This window comes from Plodia interpunctella, chromosome 17 (genome assembly GCF_027563975.2).
Source record: "Plodia interpunctella isolate USDA-ARS_2022_Savannah chromosome 17, ilPloInte3.2, whole genome shotgun sequence".
NCBI lineage: Eukaryota > Metazoa > Arthropoda > Insecta > Lepidoptera > Pyralidae > Plodia > Plodia interpunctella.
The window spans coordinates 5,413,196-5,436,636 of NC_071310.1; the positions used below are offsets into that span (position 1 = coordinate 5,413,196).

General features: G+C 36.0%; 1 protein-coding gene across 4 annotated transcripts in view; it reads left to right on the forward strand.

Moving 5' to 3' along the window:
- The window catches only part of LOC128677090 (cell adhesion molecule DSCAML1-like), an 86,100-nt gene extending 62,747 nt beyond the window's left edge, over nucleotides 1–23,353 (forward strand). Inside the window, exons 9-37 of one of the 4 annotated variants that reach the window (XM_053757695.1) lie at nucleotides 1,034–1,102; nucleotides 1,958–2,102; nucleotides 4,102–4,277; nucleotides 5,308–5,398; nucleotides 5,886–6,036; nucleotides 6,435–6,599; nucleotides 7,034–7,169; nucleotides 7,534–7,653; nucleotides 7,950–8,117; nucleotides 9,403–9,547; nucleotides 10,363–10,511; nucleotides 10,813–11,026; nucleotides 11,162–11,357; nucleotides 12,698–12,864; nucleotides 13,078–13,160; nucleotides 13,670–13,807; nucleotides 14,442–14,645; nucleotides 14,793–14,922; nucleotides 15,073–15,257; nucleotides 15,388–15,567; nucleotides 15,650–15,838; nucleotides 16,123–16,350; nucleotides 16,808–17,019; nucleotides 18,094–18,208; nucleotides 18,855–19,020; nucleotides 19,296–19,429; nucleotides 20,643–20,810; nucleotides 21,077–21,184; nucleotides 21,377–23,353. In XM_053757695.1, the coding sequence (XP_053613670.1) occupies nucleotides 1,034–1,102; nucleotides 1,958–2,102; nucleotides 4,102–4,277; nucleotides 5,308–5,398; nucleotides 5,886–6,036; nucleotides 6,435–6,599; nucleotides 7,034–7,169; nucleotides 7,534–7,653; nucleotides 7,950–8,117; nucleotides 9,403–9,547; nucleotides 10,363–10,511; nucleotides 10,813–11,026; nucleotides 11,162–11,357; nucleotides 12,698–12,864; nucleotides 13,078–13,160; nucleotides 13,670–13,807; nucleotides 14,442–14,645; nucleotides 14,793–14,922; nucleotides 15,073–15,257; nucleotides 15,388–15,567; nucleotides 15,650–15,838; nucleotides 16,123–16,350; nucleotides 16,808–17,019; nucleotides 18,094–18,208; nucleotides 18,855–19,020; nucleotides 19,296–19,429; nucleotides 20,643–20,810; nucleotides 21,077–21,184; nucleotides 21,377–21,609 (4,565 nt within the window). In that variant the 3' untranslated portion in view covers nucleotides 21,610–23,353. Of the gene's footprint in view, nucleotides 1–1,033; nucleotides 1,103–1,957; nucleotides 2,103–4,101; nucleotides 4,278–5,307; nucleotides 5,399–5,885; nucleotides 6,037–6,434; nucleotides 6,600–7,033; nucleotides 7,170–7,533; nucleotides 7,654–7,949; nucleotides 8,118–9,402; nucleotides 9,548–10,362; nucleotides 10,512–10,812; nucleotides 11,027–11,161; nucleotides 11,358–12,697; nucleotides 12,865–13,077; nucleotides 13,161–13,669; nucleotides 13,808–14,441; nucleotides 14,646–14,792; nucleotides 14,923–15,072; nucleotides 15,258–15,387; nucleotides 15,568–15,649; nucleotides 15,839–16,122; nucleotides 16,351–16,807; nucleotides 17,020–18,093; nucleotides 18,209–18,854; nucleotides 19,021–19,277; nucleotides 19,430–20,642; nucleotides 20,811–21,076; nucleotides 21,185–21,366 lie in introns of all 4 variants that reach the window. The other 3 variants (XM_053757696.2, XM_053757693.1, XM_053757694.2) reach the window with 3 other exon arrangements.
- Nucleotides 23,354–23,441: the final 88 nt, after the last annotated feature.

Consider the following 23,441-nt stretch of genomic DNA (forward strand, 5'->3'; position numbering starts at 1 on the left):
GTCACATTTTTGTGACGAATTAATACTTTTAATTTTGATAGCTTGCAAAAAATCAAGTTTATTACAAAATAAGCTAGAATGTACTTATTTATCAAACGCCTCAAGTATGGCAAAACATGGATTTTATTTAATTTACTTTTATATTATACTACATTTTAAACAGTTTTAGATTATGCTACATTTATAATACAAATGAACATTTTAAACTGAACGTTTGAAAATTATATATATATATATATATATATATATATATATATATATATATATATATATATATATATATATATATATATATATATATATATATATATATATATATATACTTAAATGTGCGGAGTCGTCACAATCTTCAATGTACCACGATGACGAGTTTATAAAGCATGTATCCATTAACCTACTATGTACAGTGTTGGTATGTATTGGCAGCATTTTTATTGAGCTCTTCATACTATTTGAAATACGTGCATTTCCCTCATAGGAATGTTTTATTGTATGCGCCTGTGTTCTGCACATATATATATATATATATATTTGCAGGATTTGTGTCAGTAAACGATTGTGCACATATTGGATTTGTTGAAGCTCTTTTCAGACATTTTCGAGTGAGAATATTTTTATGAATAATAAAATATTTGATTGGGATGAAAAATGTTTGTTATAATAGCTTTTAATTGTGGTTTTGTTTACTGACAGTAGAAAATGATAGTATCATGCTATATTTTTATTACTGGTAAAATACAACTGAATTTAGAAATACCTACATCCTAATCTAGAAGGATCTTTACTATAGGAACTTACGGAAATTCAAACTTCATTTTGTTTGTGTCTTATTATTAGATCGATCAGTTTTATTAAAAATGTAATGTAATTTTACTTAATTCTTAACGGGTTATCACACTGTGCGTGTGTTCATCGTGTTTTTATATCACCTACTCCGTCGCTAAATCATACAGAGAAATATCGTACAATATAATTATACATATAAGAGTACAGTTCCTATGAAAAATTATTTAATATTATTTCATATTTCCAGTTATGTGGTGCTCATTAGGCAAGAAAACAGGGGCACGCTTCAAACGAAAGCGCTTAAAGCGCTCAGCGGGTGAGTAAGATTTGCTTGTGGCGACCCTGTGAATTCCCGTAAAGCACACACCTTTGTATTCCGAATGTAATGTAAGTGCGATTTTTACGTCGAAATATTGAAAAGCGAAATAATGAATTTCCACTAGCGGCTTTGTACGCTTTTCTTTAAAATGAAATTGATTTGTGGAACATTTATTTTTAACTCAAATGCTGATGACGATGTCAGAGTTAATTAACGATTTATCTCAAACTTTCTTAATATATGCGCGTTAAAAATCTTTCTATGACACACGCATTGTTTTTGACATTATTGTGGCGCTCCGCCTCTAGTTGTGAAAAAACTCCGCCGTATGTATTGGTCAATATTTTCTCGCTTGTATCTGTACAAAAGGTACAATGTATCATAATGTACTGTTAAAAAAATAAGTTTTTAAAATTACTTAGAATATCTACTACAAATTGAACAAATGTGTGCATTAAAACCATGATGAAGTTAATTCACTTGGTTGATTTCCTGAACTTACCATTGACTTATGCTTTTTTTATTTTTGGCTGTACCAAAATTTGATAAGTATCAAAGTAAAAAAAATATAAAAACTTACGAACGAACGATATTTGAGAAAATAGCGACAGAGATTTAACTTAATGTACTATAAACATTTTGATGTTTTAGGACTATACCCAAAATACTTTGCATTTTAAACTAAGGCAAAGAATATAAACACAATTCATAAATGGGTTTTTTATATGGGTTGTTCGTAACTAGGTTTTTTTTGTCCGGAAGTTCAGAAAAAACAAACCACATTTTATGTCGCTACTTAATTAATTCGATCGCTCCAATCCTGCTAAATAAAAAAGTATGCTAATGACTCAGACACTCGGCCGGAGTTGGTGTACACATTCATCGAACAAGCTGTGCAGCCCGGGGCGCAGGTGGCGCTGAAGTGCTCCGCGGTGGGGGACCCGCCCCCTAGATTCCGATGGACGCTTGACGGACAATCCATCCCAACACATCACGGGTGAGATCGTAAAGCCAGTTTTTACAAGCCTTTACGGATCAGGAGGTTTGACTTACTACAGAATTGAAATTTCTCACGTTGCTTTAGTTTCTATGCCAATGCATTGTTATGATAAGCATGACCAGATGGTGCTCCCTGGATAGGCTCCTGACAAAGGTACTGCTCAACGGTTTACAGCACGGACATGTTTCTCGCGTTGTTTGCTGCAAGATCTCTCTTATTTTACCGTTATTAACCCGTAACACGTTTCAGTGTAGTACTGTGCTAGTACCTATGTTAGAGCTTGGAACGCGCGAGGGTTAATTAAGGGGCTTTTGTTTGTAATATGTCTGTTTTTCTTTGCTATGGTTGAGTGCGATTAGATGGGATTATCGGTTATGACAGATACAAAGGTCGAAATAATAAAATTGTTTGATTGTATTCATTGTTTTTAGTCTCTCCTTCTTTCTCTCTCTCTCATCTTCGCGTAAGTTTTTTAAGATTGGGCTATTATTTATGTACAACCGGCATCCGTACATCCGGCCATCTTGATTTCAACCCTCTTCGGGAATGTTGTTATTGCCAAAGCTGTGTGTGGTCCCTGGTCTGGGGCAACAAATGCCCCAGACCGAAGTATATAGCGTGGAGTACCACGCTATATACGCACAGGGAATTATGGTTTGTGGTTACCATAATTCCCAATCTATAAATTCCTGACCATTTTGAAACACATGTTCATCAGAATCACAAGTGTATTTAATCTTGTTACTAATCCATCTGTATGAATTTCTTCATCCATCCTTGACATTATTATATTTATGTTTCTAAGTTGCATGGTAATGTTAGCAAGGCAACATGTGCAGTAAAATTAATCCTTTCTAAACTCACTGCGAAGGTAAGATATATACACACGAAAGCATTAGGGACGTCGCAATAAGCTACGAGACGTGAAATATAGCGTGAATAAATGTATCTACAATTCTACAACAGGTCAGAACATGCTACTAACCGCTTTTATATTTCAACCGTAATGTATTGATGACTGATACTGTTACTACTCGTAAATTGAACACAAATTTATCACTCGGTTTTTAGGGTTTCGTAATCCTACAGACAAGGAAACCATGCTGTCATGTCTCTTTATCCGTCCGTCTGACCGCGGTCTAGGTCAAAAGCTTTTTGTACTAGCATTATGTAATTATTGTGGATATTACACATTAATTACGCCGATAAAGTGGGCAAGTAAAATCTTTAAAAAACCAAATTTTTTGAGTACTTTCTACACATGAATTGGGAATGATTTTTGCCAATCTTTCCTATAGTGTCCTTTTCATAAAGTGTTTTTAGATGAAATTGACAGTAAGAGACAAAACATACTTTGCATTATAAATATGTATATGTTACGGTAAGAGTGATTAATTAATAATTGATTAATAGTGAAAATAAGAAAAAAAACTAGTTTATGTAGGTACTTGAATTTTGTATAACGAAACATTTAATGATTTTAATTTTTAATCTCCATCTACCTAAAGGGAAAATAATAATTAAGGGCTTGTTTTAACTCGTTAATCTCAAAATTTGTAAATATTTTTTTTATTAATTAACAGCCTAATCAATGCGGATATTATGTCTTGTTATATTCTCGTACTAAAAACTAAACATAACAATTACTTAAGCCAGTAAGTATTTAATAAATAAAGTTATATCAGTAGGCTTTTTTCGAATGTTGTAAATCTTGTGTTGTTATAAAATATGGTATCGTTGAGGTAGTAACTTTGGGGTTCCCTCAAACTATGTATATAGAAAAAAATGTTCAAAGGTATATCCCCACACAGAGCCGTGCCTAAGCCGAGGCCGAACCGTGTTTCCTCAGGAGTCTAAAAAATACGGGTGAATACATTGTTTGTATAATGAACTCGATCTCTCACACTTAAGTGTGCGAGAGCTTACCTGCCACGTCGCTGACACGGCCTTTACGTGTGCGGATAAATATTTATGGACAATGGAAATTTGTCCATAGTGCAATGGTGACAGAAGGCCGGGAGAGTGGGCCTACAGGTCTAGGTTCCAGCAACAACTATGTGCTGTCGACTCTGTCGCTCAGCGGGGCTCGGGTCGAGCACGGAGGCCGGTACGAGTGCCGAGCTACCAACTCCCACGGCAGCGTGGCTCATGCGGCAAGACTCAACGTTTATGGTAAGTGCTGACAGAAAGACTTGAGAGTGGTTTAGTATTCATGTTTAACAATAAATATACTTTTGTTATAAATGGGTTAGCCCTTTTCCTTGATTGACTTTTGCAGTCTGCGTATAAGGAGATGCTGGCACATTCTATGTTTTTATTTCGTTCTCAAACCTGCATGGAAGATAATATTCAGCAGTAAAACTAATTTATTAAATAATGCCGGAGCCATGCACGTTGTTGCAGGCATTTAAATTACATCTAAATTACCAGAATGATAAGGCTAGACAGCATGATACATTTACCAGCGAATGCTGCATGTCGTTTACTAGCTAAATTCTATCATAGGGAAATAAGACGTAAGTCTCAACAGAATTATTATCGTATTTCTTTTGGTTATTTGGTGCATATTACCATGTCGCTATTTGAAATTGTATTCCCACTCCAATTTCTTTAATATTTAATTTCCTAGTGTTGGTAAATAAACTTGTGGCTAGACGTCTTGTGCTCGTTTCCCAAACGATTTTGCTGGGAAATTGGTTTCTCGAGTTTAGGTACTGTCGCAATGTATAACAGTATTTCCTTCGATTTCGCGAGATCGAATCGACAGAAATATATTTTGTAGTTTATTCTGCACTTCTCAAATTGCAGTCGGATCATATTTTTTGAAATGTTTGCGTCAAAAATACGAAGGAACAAATAAATTTTGAGATAGTACGAGTTAGGTACGTAAAATAGTCCCATCATCTTTAAGGATTCCTTTTTACTATGACAATAATTTAAATATGGAACTCACACAAACGCAGAGAGCTATTATTATAACTTTTTAAATAAACTAATTTGAAAATAGAATTGATATATGTACTATTGGTGATTTTAAAAAATATAAGTATTTCCGCGCCGAAACGTCTATTAGGTTAGGTGATTTGTATATTATGTATATTTTAATTTAATAATATATTACAAATTGAAATATTTATTATAACTTTTACGAAGGATGGAATCTATCTAAAATATAAAAATCTAAGGGTTATTTTTCTCGCAGGTTCCCCGTACATCCGCGCCATGAATCTCGTAAAAGCCGTGGCGGGATCTGATGTCACAATCTGGTGTCCTTATTATGGATTTCCAATAAAGTAAGTCCGTATCTTCAATTTTTATCAAAATCGATGGTGATACCTATGTTTTGTTTGAAGTCTGACTTGTTTTTGCTTTGTATGAAAACTAACAATTTATCTGATTAAGCTAAAAATAAATAAACATAAATTATATTTTTCTATATAAATAATGAGTATATTACAAAATAATTAGATAAATTATGTTCTCCCATGGGAATTTCGAAATAAAAACTACTATGTGTTATTCCCGTATATACCATTTTATATGAACAATTTGTACAGAGTGTATATACTTACAATTTTTTACCAGTAATATTGTGTGCTAGTGTTTTCATAAAAGAAGATAGTTATTTTGCCTGAACATGTATTCTAGAGCTGTTTTTGCATTGTTTTTGAGAAAATAAAGTTTTGATAATTATTATTTTCATCTATTTCAATCAAAAAACATACTGTGTTAGTTACAAATTACGTCTTCATCTCATTGAGGTCAAAATGAATATACCAGGTCTGTGAAATGGGAAGGCGGCGCGGGCGCAGACCCCCGGTACCAGCAGCTGGACGGCCAGCTGACCATCAGCAACGTGGACCGCGACCGTGACCGGGGCGCCTGGACCTGCTCCGTGCTCACTCCCGGAGGGGAACTGGCCAAACGAGAGGTTCTTATATTTTGTACTAATTTATTTGTTTTTTTTATCAAGCCTGTAAAGTGGTTGTTGTGTCCTACTGGATAAAGGCCTCCACCTTTTTCCCATTTATTTGCTGGTAGTACCTTTTTACACTGTTTTACCTAATGATTTTCAGTGTTATTTTCTTCATCAAAAACAACTGAAAAGTTTATTTTATAAAATGCCTAAGATATAACATTACAAAAGAACAGTTCTGCTATCTTATTTATTTATTCCTTATTTATGTACCTACCATATATAATGCAAATAGACGACGACTATGACCACTAACCACCTACCTAAATGACAACTGAAAAGTATTCAACATTTTAAAGAGAAAAGCCTATAAATAAACTTATTGTATTTATAAACTTCAAGACATTTTCCAGGTCCAAGTAAGCGTGGTGTCTCCCCCCGTCATATCCCCTCTGGTATTTCCCCCTGGACTAAGGGCGGGTGATCGCGCGCAGCTCACATGCAGTGTGACCTCTGGAGACATGCCGGTCTACTTCTCCTGGCTAAAAGACCAGATGCCTATCTCAAGTATATTACAGGTAAGGTCAAGTTGTATTAAATTGTCTGATAACATTTTTTTTGGTCATTTCGTTCGCTATTGAAATAAGTATACCTACGGCATATACTCGTATATTAAAAAAAAGAAGTTTTCTTTTTGTCCTACTTATTAAATATCAATTAATTGAACCTTAGTTTCTTTGGTCAACTTTGATCTTCAGTAAAGTTTTTTGTTTGTTGTAATACATACATTTCATGTACGAAAAATAAATACATACCTACTTAAAATAATTTCATAACATGAAATATATAAGTAATTTAAAATTAATACAAGAAAGAAACATGTACACGTGGACTTATAATTGTGGTAGTATCAAGTGCATGGATCTCATGGATCTGGCAATAAGTTGGTTGAGAAGGACCTGTAATACAGAAGCAGTCTACTTTTTGTGTCTAATAAGAAATGGTTTAACAGGTAGACGAGAGAGGGGCGGAATTCTATAGCATGTTGATATTCAAAAGCCTGACGGCTGCGCACAGCGGTGTATACACCTGCGTGGTTACCAACACTGCGGGCAAAGCCAACACTTCAGCCGAATTAGCTATTAAAGGTAACTATAACAGTTTCTTAGAAAGATATATTATGATGTGAACATCATTTAATGAATTTATGCCTACTGGCTACCTATATATTCCTATAAATTCAAATCTTTTATTATGTTATTACCCGAGCGAAGCCGGGACGTGCCGGTAGTTTATAAATTAAAATATTTTCTATAAACCGAATCTTGTCATGACCTAACAAACTCAAAATCAAAGTTAGTTATAATTAATTGAAAATGACCTAGGATAGTAAAACTAAATTATTTTTGAACATTATAGGTGAGTAGTTTCTTTATTTTACATGTCGAACAAACTAGTTTACAAACACAAGTTCTTTTGTTTTATTTTATGAGTCATAATTTACATGCACAGTGCCTCCGTATTGGCAAATCGAGCCGTCTGACGCGGCTGTGCTGCTAAATGGTTCGCTGACGGTGAGCTGTGAAGCGCGAGGACATCCGACGCCTGCTATTTACTGGACTAAATTTTCGGGTGACGTTTGCTTTACTAAATCATGTTTATTACCATTTGTTGTTGTTTTTATTTAGTTTTAATGTTGTTTGGTTGCGGTTTTGTTTCTGCTTGAGTATGTACTGCCGTTTTATTCATTTTTTAGGAAAACTTACAATTATGACAGAACTTAGGAATAACAATATTACAAAAAAGAAATACGGTCAATTAAACTTTTACTAATGAAAGAAAATATCTAAAGCAAAGACATAGACTTACACAAAATTCATTAAAATAAGAGAGGCATTTCTTATATTAAAATTTGTTTTATCATACAGGTTCAGCAGAGACAACCCAACTTGGTGGGGTTTCGGACCCAGTGGTTCTGAGCAACGGGTCGCTGCGGCTTGAAGCGGCCCGGGCGGAACATTCTGGAAAATACCGGTGTCGAGCGGATAACGGAGTGGCACCTGCGCTGTCGAAGACGCTCACTATACATGTTAATGGTGAGTGTGATTCATATTATATACTACTAAGCAGGCAGATTTATATTATATACACAAGCATATAGCCCACCTGGGCAGCTAGAGGTGGAATGGTCATCGCTGTCTATGGATGCCTACAGCACTCGGGCTATCACAAGAAAATGCTGAAGCTGCTTCATGGGTTTCATACTAATCGAAGTATAAGTAAAGATAAAGACTATCGTATGATCTTTGCTCTATATAACCTCGCTAGCCTATTTTATCCCAGGTATATACTGAAACTTCCTGAAGACATTATTGATTTACCTCAAAATTAAATTGTCCACAATTTTTTACTTATTTTATGTTTCACTTGAATGTAAAGTCAAAAATATGTTTAGTTGATATTTTCCAAAATATATCATAAATGAAGCTGAGCTTTCAAAACAATCCATGAAAACTCAAGTCAAAAACATATATAAATTGAGCCTACATCAGTTTTTCTAAAACTGAAATAAAACCGACACGAACATTGATTGCTCTTTGCAAAGCCAATTTGTTTTTCCACGAAAAGACGCTTTGACTACTGCATGTGATATTCTGAGAAAATGTTGACTTTTGAAAGCGAGTAAATAACAAAATTCCCTCATAAAAATATTTAAAAAAAACTTTTTCCCGTTCATCAAAGTTTACTTACTCATATGGTAAAACTTAGGAATATTTTTGTATAATAAACTTCTTGAGCATTACTCAGTAAAGTTTCTCTAGACGACATGCGATATGCCAAAAGTCTTGTACTTTCATTTTAAGAAGGAACTAACCAGTAGTTTCATTTTAGGTACTTAGAAATATACATATGATATGCGTTTTTGTCAAACGTACTGGCATCAATTTGAGTTCCGTCCATTTCTGCCTTTCATCAAAATCAAACAAACAACGCTTGTTTACTTACTCCGTATCAATAAAATGGAATTTAGATTTCAAAAATAGGTTAGAGCTGGACTTTCGGAAATTGACTCGCTTTGGGCCGGGTTTGCGCTTCGACTGTTTGTTGATTTGGTTTCGAGGTAGTGTGGGTAATTGATACTGGCCGGGAGGCATATTATAAGACTACTTTTGCATCTTACGTTTCAAATAAAAAAGTATTTTGTTCTATAATTTTTCCCATTTACAGACAGACTGTGAAACCTTCTTACGGAAAAGAAAAATGTAAATGTGTTGTGCTGTTACTGAATTTGTTTTTTTCAATAATAGATCCGGTTAAGCTACAATATATATTTATATAGTTTTCAATATAAAGTACATAGATTGTACATACATTGTGCAGAACCAGCACGTTTCGAGACGCCATCAGCTAACGTGACAGCGAAGTTAGGGGAGACCATCCGTCTGGTGTGTGTGGCGAGGGGGGACAGCCCGCTGTCCACCGCGTGGTCCCACTCGGGCAGGGCCCTACCGAACTCCGATTATAGGTAATATTAGCTATTTCATACAAGGTAAAGTATTTCATACAATGAAATACTTTACCTTGTATGAATATAAATAATATAAATAATATAGGTAAGGTATTTCATACAATGCAACCTAAATGTATCTGAAAATAATGAATTGCAAAATTGCGGAAAGAAGGTCAAGAGCTGATAATTAAATTAAGTAATCTATTTATTTTTCGAATAAATATCTCAATACAGTAAATAAATATTAAGCAAAATTCGTTTTTTGGCTAGGAAAGTAAATTATTATTTTTCTAGCCTAGCAATGAATTTTGCTGGGATACTTATTAAGGTATCCTAAATTCCAAATGTCTTTCTCAAAAATTCTGCACTTTTGCCAAGTGTCGTATTTTAAACCACATATAACATACTCCCGAGTTCTTATTACTTTTGGAGTAGGATATAAAAATTCTACGATTTTCAAAAAGTTTTTTAATTAAACTAAAATGTTATATTTTCTTAGTACTTAAAATTAACATTTAAAGTGTTTTAAATATTTCGCTGAGGAAAATGGTCTGAAATAAAAAAACTTTTTTATAATTATTTAAGTAATAGGTTAATTAGGAAATTATTTATTAATGAAGTATAAAATAGGTCTTCTAGTAGAAGAGGAATTATGTAGTTTACGTTTAGTCCTAATTTATTGGAGTAATTCATAACTAAAACCTATTCAATATATGCCTGGAATGTTTTTATAATCCTTACTGCTTATACTTATTTGCTAGATTATTTTTATTTGACACGTAATTAAATTATCTAGCAAAATGTAAAAATCTACAATCGATTGTGATCAGAATGAGCATATCAGAGACGCGAAGTGCGGAGGGCCTGCGCAGTGAGCTGATGATAGAGAGGGCTGACAGGAGGGACTCCGGGGTGTACCGCTGCCAAGCCTCCAATCCCTTCGGGAGGTCCGACCATTTTGTACATCTTGCTGTGCAAGGTATGTTATTATTTTTTTAATAGTAAGTAGGTACTCTTTATATGTTATCTGTCTTAAAATAAACAAACTTTTGAAATTTCAACAACATTTTATTGATTTTTGTATTACATACGAACAATAAAAATGTAACTACGAATTAATACCCCAATACATTATTTTACAATACTTATTTTTTCCCCCACCAATATACTTGCCATCAATGAGACCTTTATTCGTACACAATACACTTATTCGTAGCATAAGTACATCTATAGAAAATGAATAAACTTTGCCAAATAAATAGATATTTTCTACTATATAGAACCCCCTGAACCGCCATCAAACTTCCGCGTGGTGGAGACCACCTCACGGTCGGTCCGCCTCCAATGGCGGCGGCCATATGACGGCAACTCCCCTGTATTGGGCTACGTCCTACAGTACCGGCGACATGATGCCAGTGGCGCAGATTCCTGGAGAGACGCTGACACACATAATGTGTCGGTTTCCGCATATCCTATGGAATCATACAATACAGAGTAAGTTCCTTTTAGTCTAGGCTGTAGGCAAATAACCATGTCACAAGATCCTGAGCATAGTGCGTCTTGCCAGACTAAATTTATGTTATTTTATAAAGAGCTGTCCAGATATAAAAAAATATAAATTTCGAACAGGACGGAAGAAGCAACGATATCGAGTTTAGAACCAGCTACAGCATACCTAGTACGAGCCAGGACGGTGACAGCCCAGTTTGCATCAGTCCACACGAGAGCATTACTTGCCCTGACGCTTCATGAACCACCAGCAAGGGCGCCTATAAGCCTGAGGGCTTCTGCTCCTCGACCATCCACGATAGAGCTGGCCTGGCAGGTGGGTAATATCTTCTGAGTAGTAGCTCTCTTATTCTAGCCTTTTTCTCATTATTTGAGTGTCGGCTCTCCTACTTCATTTCGATTTACGGTCGCCATTGTATTTTGACTTCAATTAGATCTATGAATTTATATGGCAAATTAAAAGTAAGACAGATAATAAGAGACTGACGACCTCGGTGGCGCAGTGGTAAAGTTCTTGCCACTGAACCGAGAGGTCCCAGGTTCGATCCCCGGTCGGGTCATGATGGAAAATGATCTTTTTCTGATTGTCCCGGGTCTTGGATGTTTATCTGTATATGTATTTGTTATAAAATATAGTATCGTTGAGTTAGTATCCCATAACACAAGTCTCGAACTTACTTTGGGGCCAGCTCAATCTGTGTGATTTGTCCTAATATATTTATTTATTTATTTATAATGCGCAATTAATTTGAATTTCTATATAGAAGTATACTAAGAAGACAAAAATCTACAATTTCCGACTTATGTTTGCTTGATCTTAAATTTGAAATGAAAAATAGTGTGTTTGCCATAAGTAATCGAAAGATTCAAACTAGCACCAAATACCTCGTATGGGAATTGAGTCGATCAAACCTACTATTGCTTTTCACTCCAAGATAAATTAAATCTAATTAAACGAAATAGTTATGTTTAATAAAATCCTTTTAAAATCACAATATTTAATTAAATCTAAAGAAAAATCTTCCACATAATGAATGAAGTCGGTTCAGGCTAAAATTGAGGTTTAATTTATATAGTACCGAGAAATTAATATCAGCTAAGCTTGAACTATGAGACTGACACAGTGTGTAGATCATTTTAATTTCCTTTGCCAGCGCATGTTTTTATTTTAACATTTGAAACCTAGTTGTTTATATTAAGCACTTCGTAGCATATTTCACAAACTACGAGTCAAATTTTAACTATGCTCTTCGAAGCCAAGGTTTTGGGTGATTTTAATCGTTTCCTATCATACTTTTTACATTGTTTAAATGAGGGAATACCTACTGATTCCTGACTGATGATTGACTACTGAAGGGACACAGATAGAATCGCAGGTTCTAAATAATTAAACGACGTATTAAACGTATTAAATAAATAAACACAGACAACATATATAGATTTTTATAGCTACAAAGCAAGTTCGAGTCTTTGTGATATGGGACAAATTCTTGTAACAATACATATCTAGATAAAAATCCATCTATCATGTCCGGGACGAGGATCGTGTATATAAGGCTAAAGGCATTCTCTCTCAGGCTTGCGGCTAAACGTTAGGAGAAACAGAGAAATTTGACCAGTGTAAAAAAATAACACACTGTAAACCTATTGTCATAGGCACCTCCGTCATCATCATGGAACGGCGAATTGCTAGGCTACACCGTCTGGTGGTGGCCGTCCGCTGACGGCTCCCTCTCCGGTGGCGCTAATGTGGGCATGGAGTTTGCTACTGTCAGGGGACTGATCAACAAGTATACGATAGAAGGATTGGAACATTATACAAGGTAAGTTGAGATGCCAAAGACTGTATGAGGAAAAGTAGGAAAGCGAACAACTGGGAAACGCTCAAATAACTTGTTATTACTCTATTTTACTAAGTAGCAAGTACCTTGTGCACACACAGTTTGGCCATTTATGTAGATCCTTGAAATACTCCTGGGTATATATAGATGTACCTAACTTTGTCCTTGTTTTGTCAATTATTATTTAAATCACAGGTACTCAGTGAGTGTGAGAGCGTTCAACAGCGCAGGCGCTGGTCCTGCAACGTCACCTGTCAATACTTTGACGCAAGAGAGTGGTAAGGATTCTTTTAGAACCACTTCTAGCCTGTCCCCATTAATCAGTCGCGCTCCATCACGTTGATATCCGTCGACGGAATAACACAAAAGCATGGAATTAGTAGGTACTCCATACTTACTAAATGCATGCACAAAAGTACGTAGAAATTGTATAAAGTTTCGATGCATAGGAACGAACGATAATGTCAAAATCTATGGAAAACAACGATGCACGTCGGAGCACGCGCTTTTTGATTGATAGATTAGACATTTATTCACATCAAAAGAATTACAATAGTTTAAAGTTAAGTAAAATCGTTAAAAATAAAATTACACGATATACATATTTAAAAAATGTGTGATAGAAGTAGGTAGTATCTAAATGCGTAATCTACACACAAAAAAACAGGGCACTGGTTTTCAGATGCAATTGAGCACGGGAATATTGGATTTTCGTCACTCAGTAATATGTAAAGTTTGTTCAGCAAATGTGTAGCCTTGTAGCCTTATAATAATAATCTGGATGTAGTACCATTGGAGGGCCCACGCGCAGTGCGATGCCGCGCAGTGTCACCACAGAGTATGAAGGTGGAGTGGTCCCCGCCGCCGGCGCACGCGCACCACGGTGCGCTGCTCGGCTACAAACTGCTGTACCGCCCCCAACATAGTGAGTGCTGTTTCCATGGTTACTTTAAAATTATACTAATAATTTTACAGTGGACGTGGAATTTGTACGAGGCAATCAAGGCATCAACAACAGAATTTCTAAAGAGGGGTTGACGTCAGACAGTCCGGTTATAAAATCAGAAAACTTCAAAATGTTTTCCTTTATAACCAACTTTGTAATAAAACGTTCGATTGTCACAGATGCAAAATAAATCAGAGTGGGTGCGAGAAATTCTCAATCGTTTTTGTTCAACTTACATTCGTATACAATTTAAAAATACAAAATAGTAAAAGCTATATTTTTCAAAGGGAAACAATTAAATTTCACGATGCTAACATAATTGGCGCGAGTGTACCCGTGGAAACTTTGCATCCGTTTGGCCCCTCGGGAAAATGCGAGGGAACACAAAGCAAAAACAGCACAGTTGTGAATTTTATTTATTTTTATCAGGTGGTACAAGTTAATGACTTTCACGATATGAACAAATTAAAGTGCCTTATTGTAAATGTCAAGCATTATGACCAACTATTTTACTAAAAATATTTTCGTTGTGGATCACAACATTTCACACATTAGTTAAAATTTTGTAAAATTAGTTACTCCAAGCTGAGTGATGGCAGTTGTTTGTTGGCAGCGACAGATTGGCTGGAATGGGAAGTGCGAGGCGGTGGTAGTACAGGCACAGGGCTTGGTGCTGAAGTGAAGCGTGTAGCGGGCGTCGAGACACTACTGCTTGCACTTAGACCACACACCAATTACACAGTGCAAGCCCTCGCGTACACTGCCGCAGGCGATGGAGTACCCGCTCATTCTATACATTGTACCACACAACAGGACGGTAAGTTTTAATTGATACAGATGTTCTGCTATTGAATTCTATGTACCTTTGTTTGAATTCTATGTACATTATAGTATTTTGGCATGTTTTATATCATTGTGATAAAGTATTTTACGTATGAATTGACAATAAAAATAAATTTTGCAGTCCCGGGTCCACCTGCAGCGGTAAAGGTGGTAGCAACATCTGTAACTTCACTAGCTGTAAGCTGGCTGCCCCCAAGTAGAGCAAATGGACCAATCTTATATTATACCATATTTTATAGAGAATTGGGAAGGTATGTCTTATTATTCAGTAGCTGTTATCATTATTTTTGATACTTTTTAAAAATAAAGATAAATAATAATAAAGCAACATTTTTTTGGGAATGTTTTAACGTTGTTTATAAAAAAGTAGATCTCTCCGATACTATAGCTCTATTTTTTAGGGAGAGACCACCACAAACAACTACCGTACAAGCTGAGAACGGAGATGCTTTAGTGGGTCTTGGAGGGTCAACTGAATTAAGGTCCCTGTCTGAAGGAGCTACATATGAAGCTTGGGTCGCAGCCCACTCAGCGGCTGGCGAAGGAGAACCGTCGGCTCCACAGCCTGCCACCACAACACCAAGGGGTAAGTAAATACATAACCTATTTTTACAATAGCTTATCTCTTGACGATTTCTTTATGAGTGAAAACAACATTTTATGAAATTGACATCTTTGTTACTGAAATACAATTGAATATGGTATCATTTTAATAGCAGGAGCAAGGCTTCTCTCATTTGGCGTGTGGACTCGAGTACGGTGTGGCCATTCACTACGGCTAGCCTGTGTTTCTCGGGGGGAACCAGCACCTAGGTCCCGTTGGTTAAGAGGAGACAGAGCGGTGACCCACGACCCTAGGACACATCTTACTCCTCATGGTCATCTCGCAATTTATGGTAAACACAATTCTGAAGAAATACCTGCCACTTTCAGAAAAAAGGATACCAATTTACTAAATATATAATATGTTTCTATTAGAAGTTGATGCGTCAACGAGCGGTAACTACACATGTTCAGCGCGCAACGCATTTGGTTCAGAAGAAGTAACGTACCGCGTAGAGTGCGCCGCTCCGCCATCCGCGCCCGCTCTCAACTTAGACCACGCTTCACATAAAGAAGCGAAGTTGACGTGGCGGATCACACACCATCCTGCCGCGCCGCCACACGGTAATCACATCAAACATATAAAACTTATTTCGGTTGTGTTGTGACCACCTATAAAATTAACTCTCACTCGCATTTCTTACATTGCATTAATTTCACACTTCGATTACAAAAGATGCTTCTAAAGAAAAACTTTTAATTTTCACGTCGGTTGCTATTATTTACATTACAAAAACAAAATTTATGCGGCTATTTGTTTTATCTAAGTTTCAAATAAGCAAGCTCGAAAAGAGAGATATTTCTAACTGCTCGTAATAAGAGAAAAGACAACAAAAAATACATTTTAGGTTTCACAATCTGGTGGGTCCGTGTAAGAGATGACTCCGGCGAAGGCATAGAGCCGGCCAGTACGAGAGGAGAGGAAGAAAGAAGACTAGAGGCTGGTGGGGAGGCAGCTAGCGTAGTCCTTAGGGCTTTGTCCTGTGGCGTGACCTACTCTGTGAGGGCAGTCGCCCATTCGAGAGCTGGGCCTTCGCCGCCCTCTGTCCCATTGTTAGTTAGAACCAAACCACCAGGTCAGTTAGTTACTAAAATATTTGTTTAACATTTGTTAAAATTATCTATCTATCTCTTATCTACCTAATAATTAAGTTTTCACTCTAATAATTAACACAAAGGAATCGAACCATTTAATCATTCAGTTGAACAGTTCTGTCCCGGAAGTTTTACATCAAAATCAGTTTTCGAAACCAACCTATGAATTTCCATTTTTGAAAATTATGAGAAAGAAATTGTGATAAAAATCTAAATTAAATTTGGATTCTGCTATTCACTTAGATGGTGAATCGATGCAGAAATGTCGCATTTCTTTCTATCTTTGAGCTCAAAGAAAGCAGTCTAATCATACTGTAACAAGTAAACCAGTGACAATACCCAAAACAAATCTTACTTAGGTACTATTCAATTCACACATATTTATTAGCTAGGTACTGCTTGTGTCTTGGTGTTGTATTATTGTATTATGTCGGGCAGTGTTAGTATGGGAAGGTGGAGGGGAGCCGGATAACCAAGAAGAAGGTGCAGAAGCAGCAGTGTGGAGCAACAGCAGTGCATTGGCAGTGGATGCTCGCCGAGCAGTGCGGTGCGGCGCTCGGCTCGTCAGGCTGCAGTGGAGGCGAGCTGACGCGGGCGGCGCCGCTACTTGGAGAGAAGCTGACCTGACTTCACTGCATCATCATCGAGAAGTAAGTCAAGGTAGAATATGCAGAACCCACAGGAACAAAGAGCGCATTGCCATATATGCTCACCGAGCAGTGCGATGCGGCGCTCGGCTTGGCAGACTATAAGTCGGTCGGTACACCCACCTAATGAAATAACTAGTCATTTATAGTTGCCAATTTTCATACATATTTTACCATTGAAGATTCTTTTGAAATCTACTACCTAGTTTTGTTTAAAACATAAAATAAATAATCTTTATTGCAGCCATAAACAAAAATTACATGCCATTTTTTTTATTAGCTGTTTGAGTCCCACTGCTGGGCAAAAGCCTCCCCTAACTTCTTCCACGCATTCCTATCCTTTGTGTTCCCTTGCCATTCTTTGTCGGACTTATTGATGTCGTCCGACCATCTAGTCCTAGGCCTTCCTCTTTCCTGTATCCGTCAGTCAGGTGGAATATTTCATGCCATATTACAAGTTAAAAATAAAATAAAAAGCCTACCTAAGTCCCAACCATTTATGGAAAAAAGACAAATCGATTTCAAATGAGTTGGTCCTAAATTTCATTCCAAAATTTCAGGACTCCTTAAATTTGAGGTTACATTCCAATCCCACGAAAACAAGGTGCAAATTGAAACCTTTATTTGAATTCCATACGAAATTCTGTCGCTAGGGGACGAATAATAAAACTTTTTTGTACAAATAATCAACATGGTTCCAGGTGTTTCAGTGAAGTTTTGTTTTGAACACGAAAGTTTAGCGTTCACGACAATATGAGTAAAACCTTTTGTTAGTTGCGAGACCACAGAGATACTTTATTTTTTAAGTAAGTAAAAACACATTATTGCACCAAAATTTGTCTGAAACTAGGTAGTTTATCTACAGTTATCGCAATAAAGTACTTACGTACTTATAGGTTTAGATACCTGTAAGGTACAAAAATTCAAGCTTAAATATATTGCAATATCTGTGTATACATATTTACAGACTCGTAACTCATAGGTAGGTCAATATCTCAGAGAATTTATCAAATCCTGGCTAACTAATTTCAATATGCATATTTTAAAATTAATTTTAACAGTTATGAAAATTTGTAGGTGGTTATTAGCGGACTAACTGCGGGTGCGTGGTACAGTCTTCGTTTATGGACCGCCACAGAATCTAGTCGGCACCAAGCTATACTGTACGCAGCCACTACCACGCATTCAGGTGGTAAGTAATATTATTAACTAGTGACCCGTCTCGGCTTCGATCGGGTAAAACCACAATAAATTACACACCTTAACCTTCCTCGGGAATCACACTATCTATTGTGAAATCCGTACAAAAATCCGCCCGATAGTTATGGAGTTTATCGCGTTTATACAGACAGGTAGAGAAAAGCGACAAAATTTTTTGTAATATGTAAAGATTTACTATATAATTTACCAAAATATTTACAAGAACGTACTCAGAGCTAACATAAATAGTCTAGTTTCATAAGTTATGTTTAAATTCAAAGGACACAGGCTGATCATTGCAAAAGCAATTTAGTGCGGTGGGGCTACACAAATAGCTCTTTGTACTTGTGTGGAGACACAGAGCTAACGATTTCTGGCCTTCTAGGCTGACCATCCTGCTGGGAGACCTGGTGCAGTCAAAACTGCTGTATCTCAATATGCCATTTAGCTAAGTCAACACGAAGAAGAAAAATCAATTCTGATTATGTATACTAACTTTATTTACCAAGTTGGAAGAAGCAGCGAAATTACATCTATTATCATTCTAGCTTCTCTACTATCTACTCTCCACGTTTTCTCTATCAGTCGTTTTACACGTGAAAAACTCATTCCTGAAATGCCTTTCAAATTACCAACAGAGCGTCTCCGTAGACCTGTGGCTTTCCAATCAGAAGGTGGGCAAGTGATAACTACTGGCAATACATCTGACGATGAACACGTGCTAGGAGCAGTTTCAGTGGCTTTCGCTGCGCTGGCGGCTTTGGCTGTTACAGCTCTCCTTCTGGTCTTACTTGCTAAAAGGAGGTGAGGATTATGAATACTAGAGGTATTTGATTATTGTTGTCACCAGTAAAGATACCAGGCTTTGGCACAAATGAACAAGCTTAGCTATTACTAGTACCTCTCAAAGCTTCCAAACAAGACAACTATGCAACGCATAATTAAAAAATAAATAAAAAATATATAGTCAGATAAAGCAACGCAACAGAATATAAACTTTACAGACCAGAACCTTACTCGTACAAGGTAATAGATTAGAACTCCAGGAATGAATTCCACAGTACACTGTTCCCGTGCAGTGGACCTCCGGATGACGAGACCCGTCGGTGTAGTCACTCGGCAGCCAGCACCGACAAGTCCGTGTGTCCGGAGCAGCAGAACATGAGAAATTGTCAGCACGACTACAAACATGACAAGTTATCACCCGCTTCTGGTAAGTGTTTTTATCTTTGTCTCTCTTTTTCTTATTACTTTCCTGTTTCCTTTATTTCTTTTTTATGCGACCGGACGTTCTATTCTGTTCTATTTTTCTGTAAATTACGTCCAATTCACAGGCTACCTTTTTCACTTCTGAGATGCGCAATAGCTTTTTGACACGTATTCCTCATCTGTGTTCACCACATACTATGTATGAGAGGGAATTGTATTGTATACTGGAAATAGAATCTAGATCCAGAAGCGTAAAGATGTAATGTAGATACGGATTCTTGAAATAACAGATCGATCAAAAATGTTGAGACACGATATTCATTACAAACTCGCCCCTATCACCGTGGCATATAGATACAGGTTACCCTGACATGAAGTCGACTGAACAATCTGAACATCGCTGTTCAAATAGAAATAATTCGTCGTTCCGCGCATTTTTAATACAGAATGTGCTAGTTAATATGGATGTATTCTTCACAGCTGACAGTTAAATACTGCAAGACTGAATGGAAGCGATTGTCTGGAATTCTAGATGTCTCTCCTCCACTTTAGCTTAGCTTCACGTCGACCTACATTTTAAGATCAAGCTATTTAACTATTGATAAATCTCTGGACTGCTTTAATGTTAATTAATGTTTAATTTTGTTACTTTGACTTTTTAGAACTTGTAACAGCATCAATACATTTAAAAAGAAACTGAAGTCTTTTAGAGCAACCTGTGCTCAATATTTAATTTATGCATGTAATTTAGTACAAAATTATCTAAATTTAAGTGAAATGTAATTTTCTTATTAGGATAAACATCTTTAGTACCTACTTCACAAATCTTACTGTGTTCTTTTCACATAAAATCTTTAAGTAATTGCTAATATATTTATTAGCAACCTATATACTAAGTCAAACGACCTTAGCCAATATTTCCCTGCGGCATAAAGACCCATGTAGGGTAACCTAATGTGTAATCGACTGTAATTATGACACCATACTTTCGGCCTCTTACTAATCCAATGGTGCGTAACAGTTACTTGTGAAGATTACTTTTTCTTTTTACAATAACTATAATCTCGTTCAGATTTTTTGCTACGAAACCAATTACTTACGACTGCCTAACAACCAGTTACGTGTGGGGGATTATTTTCTTGTAAAGGTACTAATTTTTCTTAGAAATTTCAAAAAATATCATCATCGTCTTCAATGTTAATTTTATTTTGAAACAGATGTATATGAAATAAGTCCATACGCGACTTTCGCCGTGGGAGGCGAGACAACCGCTGCTACCTTGGACCACACGCTGCAATTTAGAACATTTGGCCATCGCGACAACGACGCACCACCACACCGGCCATGTAGGAAACATCCTCAAAGACATCGTGATAGGGCTGATGGTGAGATTGAATCGAAATTGACCTTTATTCGAAAGACGGGATTAGACTTTATACATATTTCTCATCCAGTATAAAGTAATATAACATCTCATATTCATATCATTGATTAGAATCCATTTAATATCTCACTTATCTTCGCTCGCCTAATCCTGGTTGCATTCAGAATCCATTCTTTGTTGCATTGTGGTCCGATCCAATAATCCAATATTACTGATCTAATACTATTTACCTTCTTCTTGAGCCTTTTTGATGTATATTTTCCACAGTGGAGAAGCATCATTCCGATTGTGAACTCCAGCAACTAAGCCGATATGAGAAGGTGCGGCCGCGACACTGCGCCGGAACTTCTTACTGCGTCCCTCTCGCGCATCACGGTAACAAAATTATCTCTCATATTTAATAAATGTATCAAATTGCGGTGCATTTACATTGCATTTGCTCGAAATTCCTTCCATTTCCTCTGCAGCCTAAGTTTAGATTTTTTCCTTTTATGTAAGACTGGAAATAACACCCCTGTTAAATCCTTTGCGCCATGATCAGTTGTCAAACACTCCAGGTGGCGGCAGCGGGGGCGGGGGAGGTAGTGCGGGCGGTTTCTCCGAGGTGTACGCGGGGGACTCCAGCGCAGAGTCCGGCCCTGGGTCGCTGTCCCCGCGTACCCACCACGAACACAGCTAGCGCCGTGCAACCCGTGCACAAACTTGAATATCGAACGCGTTTTATAGAAAATAAAAATGTCGACAAACCTGAGTGCAGCCCTGCTTCATTTAAAAACTCGACTTACACAACCATGTATTGAATCGTGAAATCATTCCATATTGTAATTTTTCAATTGTTTTTCTCGTATTCAATCATAAGTTTTGACTAGGTTTTTTTCTAAGGCCATATTATTGTCGATCGAGATATTAATTAGGTTCTCTCAATAAGTGGATCCGACGCAGTGTTTCGTAAAATTGTGTCAAAGATGATGTGCCAATGCTTTATATTAAAAATTTTCATAAAAAAATTAACGAAACAATACTTACCTAAACCTACAAGATATATGAGATTATTTATAATTTCGTTTAAAATTAAAATAACGAAAAAATATAAAAACCTGAGAGAACATAAGAACGAATAGAAGGGAACAAATTGTATGGTAAGTGGAACGGAAAATAAATTAAAACATAATTAAAATGTAAGGGAACATAATTAGATTCCTTTTGATACCGGCCTAAGGCTATAAACGACATTGATACGAATCCCAAGTCGATAAAAATTTTATCGGACTAATTTATTGGAATTCTCTGCCAAATTTGCTCTTTGTTGAAATTTGATCTTTTATTAGGTATTATACTGGTAAGTTAAAATAATATGCAGTGCTGAAAGTAGGTATGATTTCTTTAGGCAAATAATATGCTCTGTTTTTGTAATATTTCTTTATCTATGCCTATACGTTTATGTGAATTCGCAACGATTTAATATATGATGAATTAATTAAAACTTATGTCTGCATACTCTACCTAACTCAGATTAGGTACTCTGCCAAAATACTCTGCCAAAAACTCACTGACTTTGATGCTATTGATAGAAACAAAATAGTTACGTACTAATACCTTACTTCGTACTTTTCAAATATATTAAGTAGTGAGTTTTTTACCATACCGCATATAAAATTTCATACCCATTACGTAATTTGTGATGTTGGTTCATGGTATTGTTCTTGAATAAAATTTAGTATTTTACACTGCCATACCATACGAAATAAAATAAGTTTTTAGTCATCTTGATATCTTTTTTCTACAGTAACTTTAACAAATTAATACACTCTACTATTATAATATTTAAGTAAATATTATAATATAATATTTAAGTAAATATTATAATATATTTTTTGTTTTAATTTAATAGACCTACTTCTGAAAATTCGAAGCTTTGGAAATTGTACATTATGTTCTCAGTACATAAATGTTCTTAGTTTGTTTCTAGACCACACGGAGACCCGAGTATATAACTGCTCGTTTTCACAAACACAGAGGTACAAAAGGTACTTATGTAGGTACTATGAATAATGTTTGTAAAACTTTCCCGCTTTGAACACATAACAACATACATAAATTAACTTACTAATTGTATTATATTGAAACGTCAGCAACATTAAATTAAAAAAGGTTCGTACTAAGTCTCTTTAATTTAATATCTGTAGTTATGTGTACCTATGAGTGTGGATCAAAAAGAAACTTCACATAATAATGTAGATAAATTCAGAAAGGATCATATAAAATCTGGACAATGTTTTGTTTTTATGTCTCACTAAATAGTTGTTAGTTAGTCACGTTCATGTCAAAATTGAAAGATCTACGTAGTTAATGTTGTAAATAGAAGTTATTCTAGTCAGACTGATATATAATATCTACTTTAATTCGGAGCTTACATTTTGTAAATAAATGTAGATATCAAACTTAGTCAATTTTTATTGAATGTTTTATGACAATATGATTGTAATTTGTAAATAATAAGTTATGATATCCATGTGAGAAACTGGTTATAAAATATATATATTTACCTCGTATTTCTTTTTTATTTGGACTAGCATTTGTCCCGCGGTTCCTTATGCTTGTCTACTCACAACCTGTTAATTTACACGGTTCA